The sequence below is a fragment of the Camelus ferus genome, chromosome 10 (assembly GCF_009834535.1).
Source record: "Camelus ferus isolate YT-003-E chromosome 10, BCGSAC_Cfer_1.0, whole genome shotgun sequence".
Taxonomy (NCBI): domain Eukaryota; kingdom Metazoa; phylum Chordata; class Mammalia; order Artiodactyla; family Camelidae; genus Camelus; species Camelus ferus.
Window position 1 is genome coordinate 48626296 of NC_045705.1, and position 19375 is coordinate 48645670.

The 19375-nt window shown below is 39.8% G+C and overlaps 2 protein-coding genes across 2 annotated transcripts in view; one reads left to right on the forward strand and one right to left on the reverse strand.

Moving 5' to 3' along the window:
* The window catches only part of PDE3B (phosphodiesterase 3B), a 130127-nt gene extending 123391 nt beyond the window's left edge, over positions 1-6736 (reverse strand). The window contains 1 exon segment of the mRNA XM_032488971.1: positions 5410-6736. Within this exon segment, the coding sequence (XP_032344862.1) occupies positions 5410-6390 (981 nt within the window). The 5' untranslated portion in view covers positions 6391-6736.
* LOC116666674 (atherin-like) lies at positions 6389-15268 on the forward strand. The gene is made up of 3 exons (XM_032490505.1): positions 6389-6494; positions 6593-7050; positions 15076-15268. Exons 1-3 carry the CDS (start codon positions 6389-6391, stop codon positions 15184-15186), a joined length of 675 nt encoding a protein of 224 aa, XP_032346396.1. The 3' UTR covers positions 15187-15268.
* Positions 15269-19375: the final 4107 nt, after the last annotated feature.

Sequence of the window (19375 nt, forward strand, 5' to 3'; positions counted from 1 at the left end):
ATATTATTTAGATATTTAGTAATACATTCAGGGGAGTTATAACGATAAGTGAGAAAGAAGGAAGGAAGGAAGGAAGGAAGGAAGGAAGGAAGGAAGGAAGGAAGGAAGGAAAGAAAGAAAGAAAGAAAGAAAGAAAGAAAGAAAGAAAGAAAGAAAGAAAGAAAGAAAGAAAGAAAGAAAGAAAGAAAAGAAGGAGAGAAAGAAAAGAAGGAGAGAAAGAAAAGAAGGAGAGAAAGAAAGAAATTTAGATAGATGTGTTGCCTCTGAGGCAGAGAGATGAAAAAGAGGTTACACAAAAGAAATGAGTAATAAGTACTTGGCTCTTTTCTTTTTTCATTTTCTTCCTTAAACCATATAAAAATATACATATGTATAGTCTTTTATGTATGGCATTCCTCATTAACAAATTTAAATGCTAAATAAACTTAAAACATGCTGAAAGCAAGTTGTACGAAATGTAAGGAAGCAACCAAACAATGTACTGTATCTGATGGAGGAGGGAAAATCTATAAAGATAAGATAAATTCCAGGTAAATCAATACCAGAGGAAAAATTCTAGGTCGTAAAAGAAAAAATGGGAAATACACTCCTGTTCCCCAAGTTCGAAGAACAGACTTCTAATAGTCTCTTAAATAAACATGAATCAGCCTGTAAATAATAAGGTGAACAATGTAATAAACTGTCAGAAACTACCCACAGACAGAACCCAGCTCTACTAAAGTTTTGCTTGGCTAACATGGTTGTTCAGTTTGTTTTGTTTAAACTGAAAGCCCTCAGGCAAAGTAGGCAACAGTCTGTTCACTTCCATTCTACCCCACCCCCTCCTTCCTCAACATACAACATAAATATACTTTGTGGCTGGCCTCTGAAGGCACTTGAGTTTGAGACCAGCTGCATCCTGACAGGTCACCCTGGAATAACGATATCAGGTACCAAGTTTATCTTCAAGGTCATCATGAACTATGTGATTTCAAGAGTACCTCCTATCTCTCACTCCCCTCTCTCTCCCACCTCTTTCCTCAAACTCCTTTACCCTGGGACATTATTAATCACATAATTGGAGATAGCTGGCAAATTAAGAACAGCCTTGAGAAACTATGACTGCAAGTGCATGTGCTCCTTAAGCAAACTATAGGTGAACTAGGAGTTAAGACCTAGGTTCTAGCCCCTGTATCCCAATATCTCATGGCATAACCTAGAGACAATATTTTTCTTTCTCTGGAGTTGAATTGCTTTCCTTTCTATAAAATGGGTACATTTCAGTTAGATAAACTCCAAATCTCTTTTATATCTATACAAATGTATTTATGTTGAAATAAACTTTTGCAGCAAGTATAGATTCTTCCTGCTTTGGGTGGGATATAAGACTGGCAGGAGAATGGGCTGCGGAAACAGGCTGACTTCGTAACTGAAGGGGAAAAAGGAAATAGAATCAAAGACAGGCCCACTACTGAGAGGATTAAAAAGTCAGAGGACAATGAAAACAAACTTCACTACATTTTACTAAAACCAAAGTTTTACTTATGGTTGGCCCTATTTACCTTCCACTCAGGGTGGGAAAACAAACTATGGAGATGTTGCTGTTTTATGCGGTATAATGAAAATATTCTATCACACATCATCACATCACCGCTTCACAGGATTTGTCACCTTTTATTTTTATATATGGTCAACTCTGCTATAATGGAGTTTTGTTCTTAGCTTGTACATTAATTTGAGCATCACTAATAATTCTTAGTCTTACACGTTTCTTAAAGGAAATTTCAACCAGTGTGAATGATAAAAGCAAAAGCAAAAAAAAATCTACATGTCAATAAACATAAGCAGTCCTCAAATAGCTAGAGTCATGGATGGATGCAGGAGGAGGGTGTTCCGTAAGTTATAATGGCTTTAAAAAAAAAAAAAAAGGCTAAGAGTAGGTTATCAGGACTTCGCAAGCAAGAGTCAAGGGCATGAACTTTATTCTGTGCACAATGAAAGGCAATAAGAGATTTTTAAAACACAGCAAGTGATTGGATCAAATCTGTGTTTTTGAAAGATAACTGATGGCAGGGTGCATATAATATTTACAAAATAAAGCATAAAAATATTACGTAGGCTGATGTTTTACTACAAAATATTAACCTGAAATTAGAATAAAACACTCATTAAATCTGACAAATACCACAATATTCCTTAAAAAATTTATTATGCCTTGCAAATTCCTTAGGGGGATAAATGATTACCTAAATTTTAAAATCTTTTTTAAAAGCCTTCATACTACATGTGTATACTTTTTTCAAAAAAATTAACACTTTAAATAATATTTATGGGTTTTAAAGCCACAGAGTTTTTAAATATTTACCTAACCATTTAGAAAGCACTCAGCATTTTAGGTATAGAAAAATATCTCACACATAGACTTATGTTTTTCAAAACCTCGTATTTACCTAGTCTATCACACACCAAATGATCTGGTTGAAAGCTGAAAACGACATTGTAAAATACTGAATTAAAATGGCATAGAAATACAGTTTGTTAAATTCTGGCCAAGGCATCTTATGGAGACAACTAAAAAAAAAATTTTTTTTTTTTTACTTCCTATTAGTTTCAGCTGACTCCTGGCAATTATACTACAAACTTAGTGCATCTTTTCATTAACTCATCAAGGTAGAACACAGCCAGCAGTAACTAAACTTTAAATCTAATTCAATGTTTTACAAATATGTGCCATTATTTTTCAATGTAGTATCTAACATAACATCCCAAATGTTAAAAATTACTTTAAATCCACTCTCACACAATTAAAAATGTTTACACTGATTTGAGTTTTCAACTATTTTTCAAAGAGTTTAATAAAAATACTTGAATTCTTAAGGAAATGAAAATGTAACAATTTTATCAATCCAAAAATGAATGCCCACATATACTTGTTAAAAGAAAAGTTCTCTCTCTTAAAAAAAAATACAGAATATTTGTTCATATTTTCCAACTATCACACCTTGGAAAATATAGGCTAGCAGTATCAATATTAAATATTTAAGTAAAACTTTGAGATCTACTAACTTGTGAAGTTTTACTCATACTTTTATTTATACCTTACAGAAAGTGTAAACTAACTAAAAGAAATGAATTCTAGAATTGGAAGCTATTATAGAATTCATCTACTGGATCCCCTGATTTGACAGGATGCTGAGACTCTCCAAAAGGCTCACCAACTTTTCCAGTATGATAATAAAGCCAAGCCTTTTCCCTGGAACCTCTATGTATCCAGGACATTTTCCCCTATATTAGCCTCTACCTAAAACCGTTTGTCTCCCTTCACTTTCTGAAACGAGAGTGACTTTTACAATTATCTCATACAAAGTTTAGCACTTTGAAAATCAGAAAATATCTTGATCTTTGTACTTCCATAAAAGTACCGATTTTCTATTCCTTTCTTTCACTTAGGATACACACAAACAAAACCACAGATCTGCTGTTAAACTTCATGAAAAAGCATAAGTAAATTTTATTACAATGTCTGCCAAGTTAAAAATATCTAGTAATTTCCAGTAATGCCAAAGTGTATTATATTATGATACTGAACATTAACTAACCATGAATAAACTCCTGAAGCCCCTCTGCCAAAAAAAGTTCTTATTCACAGTAGAATGTGAATAAGGGTTTTCTGCACTGATAAAATATGCCCTTTTTAAAAGCAGAAATGTTATTTTCCCTAATACAGAAACAAACAAAGCTACCTGGCATAACAATGTCGCACCTAGTTAACAGTTGAAAAAAGGTTAATGTCATAGAGCACCAGACCAGGATTAAGAAGACCAGAAATTTTCAATTTATAAGACAACAGCCGTAATTCACTAGGCCAACGAGTTACAATTAAGTTATGCTAAACTGTAATGCTGTTAAGCTCAGGAAAATTGTCTACAAGTGTGATGAAACTGTGCTAAAACACTTTTCCAGGGTTAAAAATACAATCTATTCACAGTCAAATGCTAGTACAGTCTATAAAAATAGCTGATACATTTTTGCTCTACAGTGAATCTTCTCATGACAATTTTCCTCATGATACACATTTTTCTAACCGTTGTCTATTATCACTAGCAGTAAACTGAGAAAACAAAAGGTATTACACTTTTTGAACAATTTTTCCAAGCTTTTGGCCAAATAACTACTGACCACAAAAGCGGCCTCTGAAAACACTTTTCAGGAAGCAAGGTGCTGTCTCCCTGAACACTACAGATCACCGTTAAACATGCCACAAAATCAGTGTAGTGGCTTGTAGATTATATTGAAGAGCAAAGAACAACAGGTGTAGTAAGAATAAGGAACTTCTGTTTCAAATATATTGGGTGCCCAATGTAAAACATATCACTAATCAAAAGGTCTGAAAACCAGTGGTATAGTCTCCCTACTCTCCTAATTAAGCAAAATCTCTACAACTCATCCTTTTAAGTGCCTAGAAAACAGCACTGAAAACTGAAAAATCTATGTTCAAATCCCAGCACTGCCACTTACTAGAAGTGTGAAGTTGGGTAATCTCTATAACTCTCAATTTGCTCATCTCTGAATTGAGGTTAATGTCACCTACCATATAGGGTTCTTGTGAAGATTTAAGATCATATACATAAAGCATTTTGCCCTTAGTAAATGCTCAGTGAAATAGTAGCTATACTTGGGGAGTTTCTTCCTGATGTAGAACAGGTAAGAGTTCCCTAGGCTATATAAAGATACAAATGCTTTCCCTGATGATGATTTCAATTCCTTTATAAAACAAAAACATGTAAACCCACAGGAAAAGAAATTGTAAATGTTTTTGGCATATTTCCAAGCATTACTAAGTTTAAAGGTTAAATTGTTACAACATTCTCCTAATTATGCGACAAACACACAGGACCACGAGTTAGTCTGTAAAGGATTATATTAGCCTACGCTGCTGAAATTTGGGGTGGAGGATGAGGGGAGAAATCTCTTAAAATTATTCCAAACAGTCTTTTCATCTAAATTAACAAGTTCCGTTCCAAAAACTCATCACTGTTTTCTTTTCAAGATCTCAGATTTGTCCTCTCAATTATCAAGAATAATGAAAGCACACTGATTAAAATTCATGTATGTTATCTTAGCTGAGACATCACTGAAACAGCAACATAAATGGCACCAGAAAGATACACATCAGACAGTGCCAAAGTGGGAATAGTCAATCTACTAAACTTCAAATAATTCACCTCATTCTTCTGAGAACGCATAAATTGCACAAACTCTTTAAAAAGTTTTTTTTAAAGCCTCCTGTATTTTAAGAATTCTTTCCAGAATAAAACTTTTTTTTTCCCCACCCTGGAAGTTAACATGCTTTCAAACAGTAATTCATCTCAACTGAAGCGATAAAACAGCACTCCCTTCCTTACCAAACCTTGTCTTCTGGTAACATACCTGTTCTCTCGAAATGCAAGGCAATGAAGGTCTCCTGAACATTTTGCAACTGCCAGAGTAACTGGCTGAAGTTTCTCCAAACGACACGCAGCTGGACCTCCTTCGGGGTCTAATCACAGGCACTTTATCTTCCGCGGTACTGGACAACCGAGGATGATGGGGAGCTTCCCTGATTTGAAAGAAGTGATCCAACCCCAGGGCCAGCAGGCAGCCGACGCCCCCCACCAGGCAGGACAGCAGAGGACGGAGGACAGAAGGCAGCGCCCCAAGGCTGGTGAAGGAGACCCACCAGACGAAGCTGGAGAAGAGCAGCACCGGGATGCTGTGTCGGAGCCTCCCCGGCTGCGCGAGCGTCAGCAAGCCCACGCAGCTCAGCACCAAGAACAACCTGCCTGCCACTGCCGGGGGTGTGCGCGAGGCCAGCGCCCCTGAGTCTCCGTTCCCCCAAGGCCAAGACCCCCACTGCCCCACCAAGAAGTCCCCTAGGTAACAGCAGGCGGGCAGCGCCAGCAGCCACCAGGAGCCGCCGCCGCCGCTCCTGCCCGGCCCGGGGCCCCGCTTGGTCCGGTTCAGGAAGCAGGTGAAGAAGAAGAAGGCACAGGCGATGCTGAAGAGGGGGCTGAGGCTGTGCGAGCAGACGCTCAGCAGGGTCTGCAGTCGGGCCGCCCCGGCAGCCCAGCCTTCGGGCCCCGAGCCGAGCAGCAGGGCGAGGACAAAGGCGGCCAGGGCGCCCAGCGAGAGGCGCGCCCGGGAGAAGGGAGAGCCGCGCCCCGGCTGCTGGGGGGAGGCCGGCGGCGGCAGCAGCAACTCCAAGTTGCAGAAGCGGCAGAGGTGGAAGAAGAAGCCGCGCGGAGGGTCCTGCCGCAGGGGGCTCACGCAGCCCTTTACGTATCCGTTCCTCAGACTCTCGGGGGGCGAGCCGGCCTCGTCCGGCGGCTGCGGGTACCGCATGGCTTTGGCGTCTCTCTCGTCCCTCCTCATGGCCCGGACCTGGGGTGGCCGCGGGGGCTCGGCACGCCCCGCTCGGATCGCAGCGGCCTCTCGCGCTCCCTCCCTACTGGCCCCCACGCTGGAGGCACCCCCTGGCTAGGCAGCGCGTCAGGGCTGCGCCCGCCGCCGCGGCCCGGGGTCCCCGCCGCGCCGGCAGAGGAGTAGCGGGGTCCGGGACATGCTGGCTGAGGAGAGGGGCGGAAGGGGCTTCTCTCCGGGACCGCTGCCCCCGGACCCCCTCCTTTTCCCTCAGACACTTCTCGGGACTGGAGCCTCGGCGTCGCCTCCCAGCTCCCGCGGGCTGCAACAGTTACCTCACGGCCCCAGGCTGGTCCGTTGGGCGCGCGAGCGGCGGGCGGGCGGGCGCTCCTCCCCCGCGGCTGCCCTGGCCGGGCGCGCGCCCCGCCCGCCGTCCGCGCGCGCGCCCGCGCCCCGTCCGGTCCCGCCGCCACCGGCGCCGCCTCTTGCCCAGCCGGCCGCCGGCCGGGACGCGAGCCGGGACCCCCGATGACTAAGCGCGCCGGGGCAGGGGAGAGCGCGACAGCGGCCACCCAAAGGGCCCGGGCTGGGAGAGACGAGCGGGGTCATTTTCGGCTGGAAGGGGGCAAGTCGATCACCCTGGGACCCCAGGCGCACAGGTTCCCTTTGGGGGTAAGTTACAGACCCCAGCCACTCTCCGGCACGTCACCACTGGGGGCTTGGGGAAAGAGGGCGTTTGTGGTCCCCGAAGAGACTGCCTAGTAGGGAAACCGAGTTGACAGGGGAGGCGGCAAGTCCCGCCTCTACCCTCATCCCACTTTAGGGTGGGCCCTCCGACTTTCCGAGCCAAGCTGTGACCTGGTCAGGGCCAGCCACGGCCAAAGTCATGGTGAAGAAACCTTGATCGCTGTAGCTAGGTCTGTCCTCAGCGGCAGTGTAGATTCTTGGGCCACGCAGCAGGCCCTTGCAGTGGCTTTTAGGGAAAGCATGCACGTGGAGCGCTCTCTGCAATTATCCTAGTAGGTATTACCGAGCTTATCTTCCTCAAGAACCTTCTTCATAAGGGAGTAACTACCATCCCATCCTCCGCTTCACACCCATACCAAACCTATCCACTGGTTCACATCTGTATCCCGCTTAACAAACAGAAAATCTGTTGTCGAAAATTTCTTTCCACACTGAAGGCTCTTGCACTGTAACTACATGTTCTAGAGAGCGGGGATGGGAGGATTAGGAGTTCTCTCCAAGACCATTGCCCAGTTTGGATCAGTTGGCCATGAAAGAAGCCAAGTAAGATGCTATCTGTGAATTACTGGTGAAACCAGCTACATGTAGGAAACACTGACTTGAAAGCGGGAAGAACTTTGCTGTACCAAAGGGACTGCTCTGGAATCTAACCAATCATAACTGCCTTAGTGAACTGTTTCCCTCCACCAAAATTCTCCCTTCAACCTCATGACAGGCCTGCATTTCTCAAAAAGCTAATTCCACATTTTTCCAGGGAGATGTGAAACCTTACTGTGTGGTAAATCCCACAAACAGGCCCATTTTTCACCAATTAATCTCTGCCCACAGCCATGACCTAAAAACAGACCATTTTCGTATATGATCATAGTTCACATGCATAGCAGAAATCACGAAGAAAATGGCACAAGGATTTGACCAAGATGAAAAAAAGATCAGAATTCCCTTTCCTTGTCTGCCTCTTGGATAAAAGAAAAAATATTTAATAGAGTTTTCAAATTGATTACTCAAATGCTTGCCCTAAAAGATAAAAATCCCTGGGGTCTTTTTTCCACCATGACAATTGAATTTTTTTTTTTAATCTCATTTCAACAGAACTCAGCAAATATACTTTTAAATATATTTAAAAATAAACAGAACTCATCACTACCAGTCAAAGATTAAAAATACATTTCGATGGATACATTTTGAGCTTGTATAGAAGAGCATGTCAGACTAGTATCAGCATCACTGAAATGCCCATTATAACTTTTCATGGGAAATAATAAATTGCTTTGAAAATTAAAACAAATTCAGATTAAAGTTGTTAACAAATACGTAAATAAATAAAGCTGTTTGCTTTAAAAGCTTGGGTTGTTGTCTATGGCAGGAAAAGCATGGTAGTGGAAATAGTAGTGGACTAGAAATCCATTTCATAGTTTCTAGTCCTGGCCCATCCTTTCATGCCCTAGCATTAAGCAAGTCACATTATTTTTACAGGCCTCAGTGTTCTCAATTGTAAAGTGAAGCAATTTAATTTTGATGACTTTTAAAGTCCCTTCTGGTCTTAAAAAGCTGCGATTTCTATATACCAAAAATATATAGGCATTTCTAGGATCCAAGGATTGCCCAGAGTAAACTTTGAATTGTTTATACCATCAAAGTAAAGCGAACTCTCAATGTTGACAAAAATATAAGGATTTGTATCCAAGGACTATTATCTGGAAAATAAAATTCAAAGCCCTCCTCATATAACCCAGTTCTCCTCTGAGCTGTCTTCCCAGGACTTCATGAAGGTAAAAGTCCAACTCTTTCAATAACCTATAGTTGGAATGCATCCCTGTAGACACCAACCCTAGCACCTGAGAGGATTCTAAAGTAAAATGTAAGGACATGACCAAAGACTGTCAGTTTATTCAACTAAAAATATGTACAAAAAGAATCAGCTAGCTATGTTTATAGCAACTCCCTTCTCTGTTTACAATCTTCGTCAGAGATTATCAGTAGGCTGCATGTCTTAGAGTTCAAATTATTTAGTTATTCTTTTGCCAGAGTTAAACAACCGATAGTTACTTGGCTTTTGTCTTTAGGTTCAAGAATGTATAACCATTATCTATTGTGGAAAAAAAAAAAAAAAAGAGCTAAAGTCACACCTTTTAGTTTTCTCAACACTCAACTCCAGCTTCATTTTACCTAACTTTGCCTTTCCTCACATCTTGACCCATGAGCTCTCCACTAGAATCATTCTCCCAGTTTGATGATCCCTGATGTGGGATCCTAGTACTTACCATCCAGCTCCCGAGTCATTCTGGTGCAATGCAACCCATTGTTGGTTTCTCTATTCCGATCATGAGGTCCTCGCCCTCAAGATCCAAAAACCTAGTTTTCCCATGTGCCCCAGATTATACGATTATTCTCCATTTTAAGTACCCACACCAACAAGTTGCCAATGCCTCAATTAAGTTTGAAAGAACTAAAATCCTGCCAAGGTCTTTCTAGTCACAAGACCAAAAACTCTGTCTCTAAACACTAGTTTACTGGCTAAAGACCCCATTGATGGACCTTCTAGATGCCATTGCCTGCCCACCTGTCTAACCTTACAAGCACCAATTGAGATGTCCCATTACCTGGCTCAGCCCAACTGTTAGAATACTCACTTCTTTGTCTGGACCTCTGGTTCTCACCATTGCTGGATTGGAAATTGCCATCTCTGTGAATTCCGCTCCCCCCCGCCCCCGCCTCCACCTTTTTTTCTCCTTAAACCTTCACCCTCAAAGAAGCTGAAATACCAGATGGGCATCATGTTAGGTCTCAGAAACTCCTCCCCACCTGCCCTGTCTTCTAATAAGTTTAACTCCCCATCCTTATACCTTGTGCTTTGATCTTTTTTTTTTTTTAAGAAGATAGGCTTATTTCCTAAACTCTAAAATCCAGATGTAAGAAAATCCATTTCTAGAGCAATATTCCTAGAAATTCCCTTTCAAATTAAATATTTTTAAATGGATTTTAGTCACTACAATAGACCCTATTATAATTATTGTCATGGAATATAAGTGGGAAATGGTGGTAAAGGTGGATGGATGAGGGATAGAACTCTGTCCAGTCATTATCACTGTCCCATTATCAAGTGACTCCTCCTGGGGGATCTGACTCCACAGCTTGATTTATGGAGCAGCCTCTAGAGATTTGCTAAGAGCAGTTGTAAAGCAGGGAATAAAGGTTACCAGTTCTCTAAGAGCTTTTTATTTCTGTTCTCATTCTGCATTGTCATGTCTCAATTTTTGTTTTCAAACATTTTTCAAAAGAAATGTTATGCAAATAAAAGCAGACTGCTCTTATTGAAGTGGAGATGTCCCAGCCCAGAGCCTGCACACTGCAGGTCTGACACCTCCTACTCTGACCTGAAGCTCCCCTTTGGAACCCTTGGTCCAAAAGAAAGGAAAGAAGGAGAGAAAGAGAGAAGAAAGGAAAAAGAAGAGGGAGGGAGGGGAAGAAAAAATAAATTTAAGAAAAAGAAAGAAAGAGAAAAGACACAGATTTAAAACCTCTGGAGTAGACCATAACAAATGGATTTGAACTGGATTTTAGAAAATGCTTAGAACTGAGTGCTCTTTCTAAAACATAATTTTCATCACAGACAAGCAAAAACTGAAAGAGTTTAGCAACACTAAACCCATGCTAAAAGAAATATTGACAAGTCTACTCTAAATAGAAAAGAAGCAGGAGAAATGAGAAACTCATAACTGGAAAGGAGATAACTGCCATGAATTACAAAAAGAATAAACACAAAATTGTAAAAGAAGATATCTAAATCATTAAGAGTGGGAGACGGAAGCAAGGAAAGCCACTGTGGAAAACAGTATGGAGATTCCTCAAAAGACTAGGAATAGTCTTACCGTATGACCCAGGAATCCCGCTCCTGGGCATATATCCAGTAGGAACCCTACTTCAAAATGACACCTGCGCCCCAATGTTCATAGCAGCACTATTTACAATAGTCAAGATATGGAAGCAGCCTAGATGTCCATCAACAGATGACTGAATAAAGAAGATGAGGTATATTTATACGATGGAATACTATTCAGCCACAAAACCCGACAACATAACGCCATTTGCAGCAACATGGATGTTCCTGGAGAATGTCATTCTAAGTGAAGTAAGCCAGAAAGAGAAAGAAAAATACCATATGAGATCGCTTATATGAGGAATCTAAAAAATAAATAAATAAAACAAAACAGAAACAGACTCATAGACATAGAATACAAACTTGTGGTTGCCAAGAGGGCGGGGGGTGGGAAGGGACAGACTGGGATTTTAAAATGCAGAATAGATAAACAAGATTATACTGTATAGCACAGGGGAAAATATACAAGATCTTGTGGTAGCTCATACAGAAAAAAAAATGTGACAATGAACATATACATGTTCATGTATGACTGAAAAGTTGTGCTCTACACTAGAATTTGACACAATATTGTAAAATATTACTCAGTAAAAATATAAAGAAAAAATAAATAAAACGTAATTTTTCAGAATTCAGTAATAAAGCAGCCCGAATTCCTCAGGGATAATGATATAAAGCAGTCTGAAAAAAAATTAATATCAAAGAAACTTTCAGGAGTAGCCAGTAAATGAAGCAGTATCATTGAGATTCCAAATTCCAAAACTAGAGCCATTCCTTAAGAGTCATGAAAACTTTAAAAGGTTTTGAATGAAAGAATTACCATTTACAAACTTACCTTTGAGAATGAAAAAAAAAAAAAAAAACCAAAATAGAAAAAGACTGGCTTTTCTCTGATAGAGAAATGATCACTCTGTTTTCAATGTGCACTGGCAACTCTGTTGCCAGAGTGTGTTAATAATACCTATTTTCCTGCCAGCTAATACTCACATCAGAATCTGAACCTCACTTTGAGTTTCTCTTTAGTTCATCACAGAGAGTATTTATTGAGTGTCCCCTTTTAGGCAGAGCACTGTGCTAGATGCCATTTAGAACATTAAAAAACTATGAACTTCTTTAGAGGTTTCCTCAAGCTGCAGCTTTACGTGGAGGTAGGGCCTTTACACATAGACCATTAAAGAGCACAGGAGAGTACATGATAAAAACTGTTGGGAACAATGCTTCAGAACTATTAAAGAAGGAGAGAATCATTATTTTCCATAATCTCCCAGTTCCTGAACCAAACTTGAGTCCTCTGGCTCACAGTAAAGCCGGTCTACTGACACTGGGTTGTGGTTAAGGAAAAGTGCCCCGTTTATAGCATAAAGGCGCCAATACAAGGCGGCCAGGTGGCTTGTGCTGTAAAATCCTGAACTCCCACTAAGGGTTTCAGCAAAGCATTTTTAAACGCAGGTGGGTGAGGGTGGGGAGGTGGCAAGGGTTATGTGATCAGCTCGTGCACAATTCTGTTTGATTGATGGTGAGGTAAGAGGGCGGTGTCACAGGGGTTAACATTATCAATCCTTAGGCTCCAGGAGGCCTGGAGGCTATATGCTCAAGGTCATCAAATAGTTAACATCTTCTGTTTGGTGGGGGGTGTTTCACATCAGTAAAACAACTCAGGAACTCTGCACCAGATACTGTTAACCTAGGTACTTCAGAGAGGTGCTAAAGCAGAGCATACAGAGGAAGGGTCTGTCCCAGGAAAGCCCGTAGGGTCCTGCTCCATCACATCCCTACTGTGTGGTTGCCTCAGCTTGCTTTCACGATTTGTTTCTCCTTCTCTACCAGTTCCAGTTCTCTCCCCAATGTCTGTCTGGATAGCTGTCTTTCTCACTCTCCCCTCTGTTCACCTCCCCTCTCTCATTTCTATATTTAATCCCTCACTTCTTTTACTTCCTCAGTTCTGTGCACCACTCCCCTTGGCCAGCATTTAACCTTTCTCCCTTAATGAATGCATTAATTCATTTATTCAGTGTTTATTAAGTGCCAGGCATTTTGCTGGGCATTGTGCTGGGCACTGTGCTAGCTGTCAAGGATACAAAGAGGAAAGATGTCGTTCCTGCCCTTAAGGGTACACGGTGAAAGCTAGAAAAGTAAAAAGACTACTAGAGCTCAGTGTAATAGGAGCTGTGATGTGGATGTAAGCAAGCTCCGTGTACTCTGAGAGCCCAGAGGAGGCACACCTAACCCAGACCAAAAGTGGCGTATTGGGTAAGCAATAATGTTCTTGAGGAATCAGAGAAAGATTTCTAGGCTCAGTATTGAAAGAAGGGTGGAAATTACCTAAATAAAGTAGGGAGAAAAGATAATCTGGGGAAAGGAAGCAAGTGTAAAAATTTGGAGGAATGGTGCATTTAGATAATTTCAGGAATTTTATGGCTGGAGCATTAAGGTATGAAGGGGCAAAGAACAAAAGTGTAAGGAATGAGGAGGCCAGAGAGATGGTATGGCCCTAACACAGAACCGGACTTTATTGCTACTATTTGTTACACAAAAGTTCATGTTCTGTTACATTTGTTTATTTACATGGCAACGTCTTCAATATACTCTTCAAACACGAGAATTCTGTCTTATTCAGTCTCCATGCCATGCATAAGAACTCAGTTTATGCTCAAATGTTTTTTGAACTGCATTTATATATCTCAAAAAACTTAAATAAGATTTTTTAGTTGTATGTCCTTTGGTTTATTTGGTTTTTTCTTTATTAGCGGATGAATTTTGATTGAAACTTTAATAAATGATTAAAAAGATTCCATATTGTTACTGAAAAATGTTTTCTTAACATCCATTTGCCCCAAATCAGTAAAAAGAACACTTCCTCTTAGATTTATAGAAAACATCATATATATATTTATGTTTGATTTAATTTTTCCAATATAAAGTAAATGTTTAAGAGATGTGTGGGTGAATTTTTTTTTTTTTTTTTGATTCAAGTAATGGTACTTATATTTCTTTTGCTATGAAAGAATATATTCTACTAGTTCAAGAATTTTCCTTTTTCTATTTCTAGTTTTCAGAGCAACAATTTTATCTGTGACACAAATCCATTCTATTTTTACCAAAAACAACTGGTAAAAGTATTAAACCTATAACTGTTAATCTGAAATTTCCTGGATTTTTTTGTATCAAACCTAAAGCCCAAATCTTGAACAATAAACAGCAATGCAAACTCTTTCCAAGTTTCCTGTTCCCTCCTTAGACAAGCGCTAGTTTCTTCAGCTCTGGCTGTCCCAGCAGATCTGAAGGATCACAGCCACGACGGTGGCAGCCTACCGTTGACACTGAACTTGTGGTTAATTGTGGAGTTCTGCCACAAAACCACCTCACTACCACAAGCTGGATTCTTGCCCAGGAGAGTGACAAACTGCCAGGCTAAGCAATGTACAGGAGGCAGCAAGAGCAAACTGCCTTTTACGCGAGACAGCAGTCATTTCTGGATTCCAAATGGAGCCAACAGTGGAGCACACCAAAGAAAAATTTAGAATTACGCATTCTCCACTAAACCTACTTAAAATGTATTCATGTTGTTTCCTCAGAGAGGCTCAAAAAAAGTCATCTAACTCATTATCTTGCATCATCAATAAATGTGAAACTATTCATTAGTAAATTTTTTTAAATGAGCATTGGGATTGGAAGTAAAATTATTACTGTTAAGTGAGCCACCTACATATGATCACTGCAAATAGAAGCAAATAATGTGTCTTTGTGTGTGTTACTAAGCTACACACAGCAGCAGGGCGGCTCTAGGAACTTTATTTGAAAGCCAGAGCAGCATGCTGTGAAGAAGGAAACTTTAGCGTCAGTCAGATCTAGTTACCACTTTGTAGCTGCCTAACCTTGGAGATTACTTACTGTGTCATGTTACTGACCTCATCTACAAAATGGGATAACAGTATCCACCTCATAGAGTCATTGTTACGGATTAAATTAATACATAAAATGACTAACAATGACTAGATCCTCAGTCATTGTAAATTTAATTTATTTTTCTTAAATCCTATCCTCTTCCTTAACGTTATTTGTCCTTTCAGGACTTTGCAGGATTCTATCAATTCCGACTTTTTCCAAGAAGATCCCCCAAGTTATATCATCTGTTCAACTTGTTTTCAAGGCTTGCTTTCAATATTATTTCGTTCAACTAAAACTTTGTCTCCCCAACTACACCATCGAATCGATAAATTAGCAGCTCTCTTTCAAGACAAGGCAAATGCTACAGGGATTTTTATGGCCTATTCTAAATGTGTACTATAAATGCAAAAAAAAAATTAATACACTAATTTTTAAAGGAATGACTACATATTATCATAATTTTATGGGTCAACATATCTTAGATCTCATTCTTCTGAAAAGATGTTGATTTAGGGCCTATCAGTGGTAACATGTAGAAACAGAAAAAAATCAACCCTTAACAACCAAGTTCATCCATAATAGTATAAAACAGTGAAGACAAGAAAATATTTATGTCTGCAAAAGTTTATTCATTCATTCAGCATGTGGCAAGCATTGCCCTAGATACTAAAAGTACAAATATGAATAAGATATAGTTCCTGCTCTCAGTTTGGTAGAGGAGGAAATATGTAAACAAGTGCAGCACAGTATGAAATACTCTAATATTGCTCTTACCAAGTACAGTGGCCAGATGCAGAGGAGTTCGCAGATGAAAAGATTCTAGCCTGAGTATCAAAGAACAAACAGAGGTTTCCCAGGTAGGCAGGGAGAAGGTAGAGCATTCACACAGAGCAGTATGTGCAAAGACATGGCGGCATGAAACAGCATGGACACTTCTGGAATAGTAACCAGGTAGGTATTTGGATTGGAGGGAAGATGGGCATGGAGAAATGAAGCTGGATACGTAGGTGTTAGATCCTGGGAAGGTCTAGAGGCCATTCCTGTGGAGCCTGGAATTTACTCTGTGAGTGATAAGGAACGATTAAAGCTTCTTAAGCAGGGAACAGGCGTGATCGTTTTTGTTTTTTGGTTTTGTTTTTTTTTTTTTTGGCATGACCAGTCTTAGTTGTGTGTTTCAAATCTCGATGCTGGTGCTGTGTGAAGAATAGTTCGGTGGACTGTGAGACCAAAGCCAGGAGAATCATTTGAGAAACCCTTATAATACGCAAAATACGAGATAAAGCTCTGTAAGGCAATGGCAGTAAATTTGGAAAGGAAAGACTGAAATTAGTAGAAAGCAACTACAGAACTTTCTGATCAGTTCCACAGAGGGGAAAGGGGCATGCAAAGAGTTTTCCCTAGGTCTAGCTTAGAGGACTACACTATCTTGAAGCCATTAACCAGGAGAAGAAGTACGAGAGAAATCACTGAGAGTAGTAATTAGGAGTTTCACTTTGAACAGATTGAATCCAAGTGGAGATATTTCTTGACAGTTGGATATATGAGTCTGAAGCTCAGGAGAATAGTCTGGACTCGAGAGACAGTTGGGAAGCCTGGAGCATACAGACAGAATGGAACCCTGGGAGGGAAATGGGACACCTCTCAGGAGAGTATAGAGTGTAAGAAAAGGATCAGTGTTTGAACACTGAGTAGTGCCAACATATAAGGGACAAGGTGCAAAATAATTGCTCAAAAAGATGACTGAAAAGGAAGTGGCAAAATTAGACAATCAGGCAAGAGAGGTATCCTGTACCAAAATAAGGAAGTTTCAATAAGGGAGACAAAAACCATAAAATGCTGCGTTCTAAAACGATGAAGACAAGAAAGTATCCACAGGAAGTCATTGACCTTACGTGGAACAGTGGATTGAGGAATAAATAAATATTTATGTTGACATAAGAAGAGTTTCATTCTAGAAAGTTTAGCCAAGAAGAAGCTTTACCTTTAGTTTCATTACTGTCTCTGTTAGTTTTAGCTAAAAATATAATTTAAATAGCTTACTGATACAATATAAAGACCACACACACCTTTTTCTCCTATGTGAAAAATAATAATAATAAGAGATTCCCTTTAATGCTTTACCAGCAGGCTTCCTTACATTTTTATAAATAGGTATTATAAACTAGCTCTTATTTGGTATTGATTGCGGTGTCCTACAAATGAGGAATCAAAAATAAGACAGTGAGTTTACAGATTCTGTATCATACAGAAACAAACATCTGACATAGCTCTGAGAGTTTTTTTTTAAACTAAGCAGTTATTATCTAGCTTTATTGAGTACTACACTCTTAGTCTGATTATTTTTCCCTTATATCCCTTTGAAGTCAGTGAGAATTCCTTTTTTTCACAAGACTTAGATGATAAGATCATTTAAGTGGTCTTATTTAACATTCTTTGTTTAAAATCACAATACTTTCACCAGCTCTGGAAATAGTAAATAAGCCACTAGATCCATTGAAAAGCAAGACATAAATTTGTACATTTAAAGCATTAAAAAAAATCTGGCCAGATAATTCAGACAAAACAAGTGTATTTAACATCCTTTTCCTGCTAAATAACCAAGATTTCCTGTAGTGCTCCAGTTCACCTAACTTCAGTAGAATTATGCTTGGCCTGTTCCCAGTGACAACTCTCTAGCATGGTTTGGTGCTTTGGTAACTATATTAAATGTAAGTGCAAACTGTGAAAAATAACAAGAACCCTTATATAAATTCAAGATTTTAATACTGTCTTTTTGGGATGTGTAATCATATTTGAAAGGATGATTAACATCCACTCAAATATGAACAAAACTTTAAACAAATCAAAACTATGTTTTTGTTTCTGTTTTTGTTTTTTTAACCAGTAAACGTCAAGGATATGGCAGATTTTATTCCTTAGATCCCTCCTTTTTACAGGTGAAAAGGTTCACATCAGATTTCCTCTCGTTATAACCTCTCAAAATGCTGTCTGGACCAGCAACCCACTCTCTTTAAACAAATACCAGCCAACCAGGAAACCATGAGGTTTTATTGTACTATAAAATAGACCAGACATATCCAGACCTTCATAGGAATGAACCTGACTAAATCTTTACTAAAAATAGTTTCAAAATAAACTGTAGGCTCCAAGTTTCTCTACAATCAAAATTCCTTCATCCTTCATCAACCTTGTTCTCAGGTTCTTTACTCTTCCAGAGCTATATTGCAAGCAGTTTCTCTGGCCACATATTCATTATGAGAACCAAAGGGTCCACTTCTATTTGATTACTGGGATATGAGAATTGAGAAAATGTTAGGTTCATTCCCTGCAAACATTTACAGTTGTCAAAATTCTGTTTCCAGCTTTCCTGTACATACCAGACCCTAAATCGTGAGCTACTTCTTGTAATATATCACGGGCATAAAGATAGTGAATTTTGCAAAGAATTAAACCAAATCTTCAGCCTGAAAAAATAGATCTCCTTTGATTCCTTTTAGCAGATAGTTTTTTGTTTGTTTGCTTTGTTTTTTCTGTTTGTTTGTCTTTGAGCAAAGGTAGATTTATTCAGAGAGATGCATACTCTATAGACCATGTGTCCACCATCTCAGGAGGCCAGAGAGGCCACGAGGCGTGGGGGTGGATGTTTAGTTCAAAGTAAAAATAGATACACACTCCATAGACGGAGTGCAGACCATCTCAAAAGGCAAGAGAAAGGCCTAGGAGATACACATTTCATAAGCAGAACAGCAAATAGTTATTAATTTAAGCCCTGTTCTAGGCACCCTCAAAGAATGTGGTGTGTGTGTGTGTGTGTGTGTGTGTGTGTGTGTGTGTGTGTGTTTGGGGATGGGAGCATTTTTCAAGGGCCAGTGGGAAACAAGGCATTTATGAATAATTATAATGCAAACAGGAATACACTAAAAGGTAGCAAGATTGCAATGGGGATTAGGAAATGTAACATGAAGTGAGCAGATTTAAAGTCCACCTTAAAAGATGATTAGGGTTTAGAGATGAGAGAGGAGGGCATTGCAAGGAAGAAAAAAGCATAAAAGTGAAGAAAGTGTTCATGGATCCACTATTTGATAAAAACATAAAATTGAAGAATGATAAAAATTTAACAATTATGAAGCACATGGAGCGTATCAGATCCCTAATCCCCTATCTCTAATCCTCACAACAACCTGAAGGTAGTAATAACAATACCCATTTCACATATGGGGAAATTGAGGCACAGAGAAATTAATTTGGCAAAGATTACTCAGCTAGTAATTGTTGGAGCTAGGATTTGAGCACAGGCAGTGTGACTCCAAAGTTTCTAAGTGCTTGCCATTGTACTGGTAATTATTAAACTTGGGTACATGAAAATCATCTAGATAACTTTTATCCAGATGATAAAAACACAGACTGCTGAACCCCAACCTCAAAGATTCTGAGTAAACCCAAGATGGGGCTGTGGAATCTGCATTTCTACCAAGTACCTCA

What these genes read in the sequence shown, in the direction of transcription:
- LOC116666674 (XM_032490505.1), top strand. Translation starts at nt 6,389, where the DNA reads ATGGCCCGGACCTGGGGTGGCCGCGGGGGCTCGGCACGCCCCGCTCGG. An exon ending in CACGCTGGAGGCACCCCCTG is followed by an intron (nt 6,495 to 6,592) that starts GCTAGGCAGCGC and finishes CTGGCTGAGGAG; the next exon opens with AGGGGCGGAAGGGGCTTCTC. An exon ending in CGCACAGGTTCCCTTTGGGG is followed by an intron (nt 7,051 to 15,075) that starts GTAAGTTACAGA and finishes TTGTCCTTTCAG; the next exon opens with GACTTTGCAGGATTCTATCA.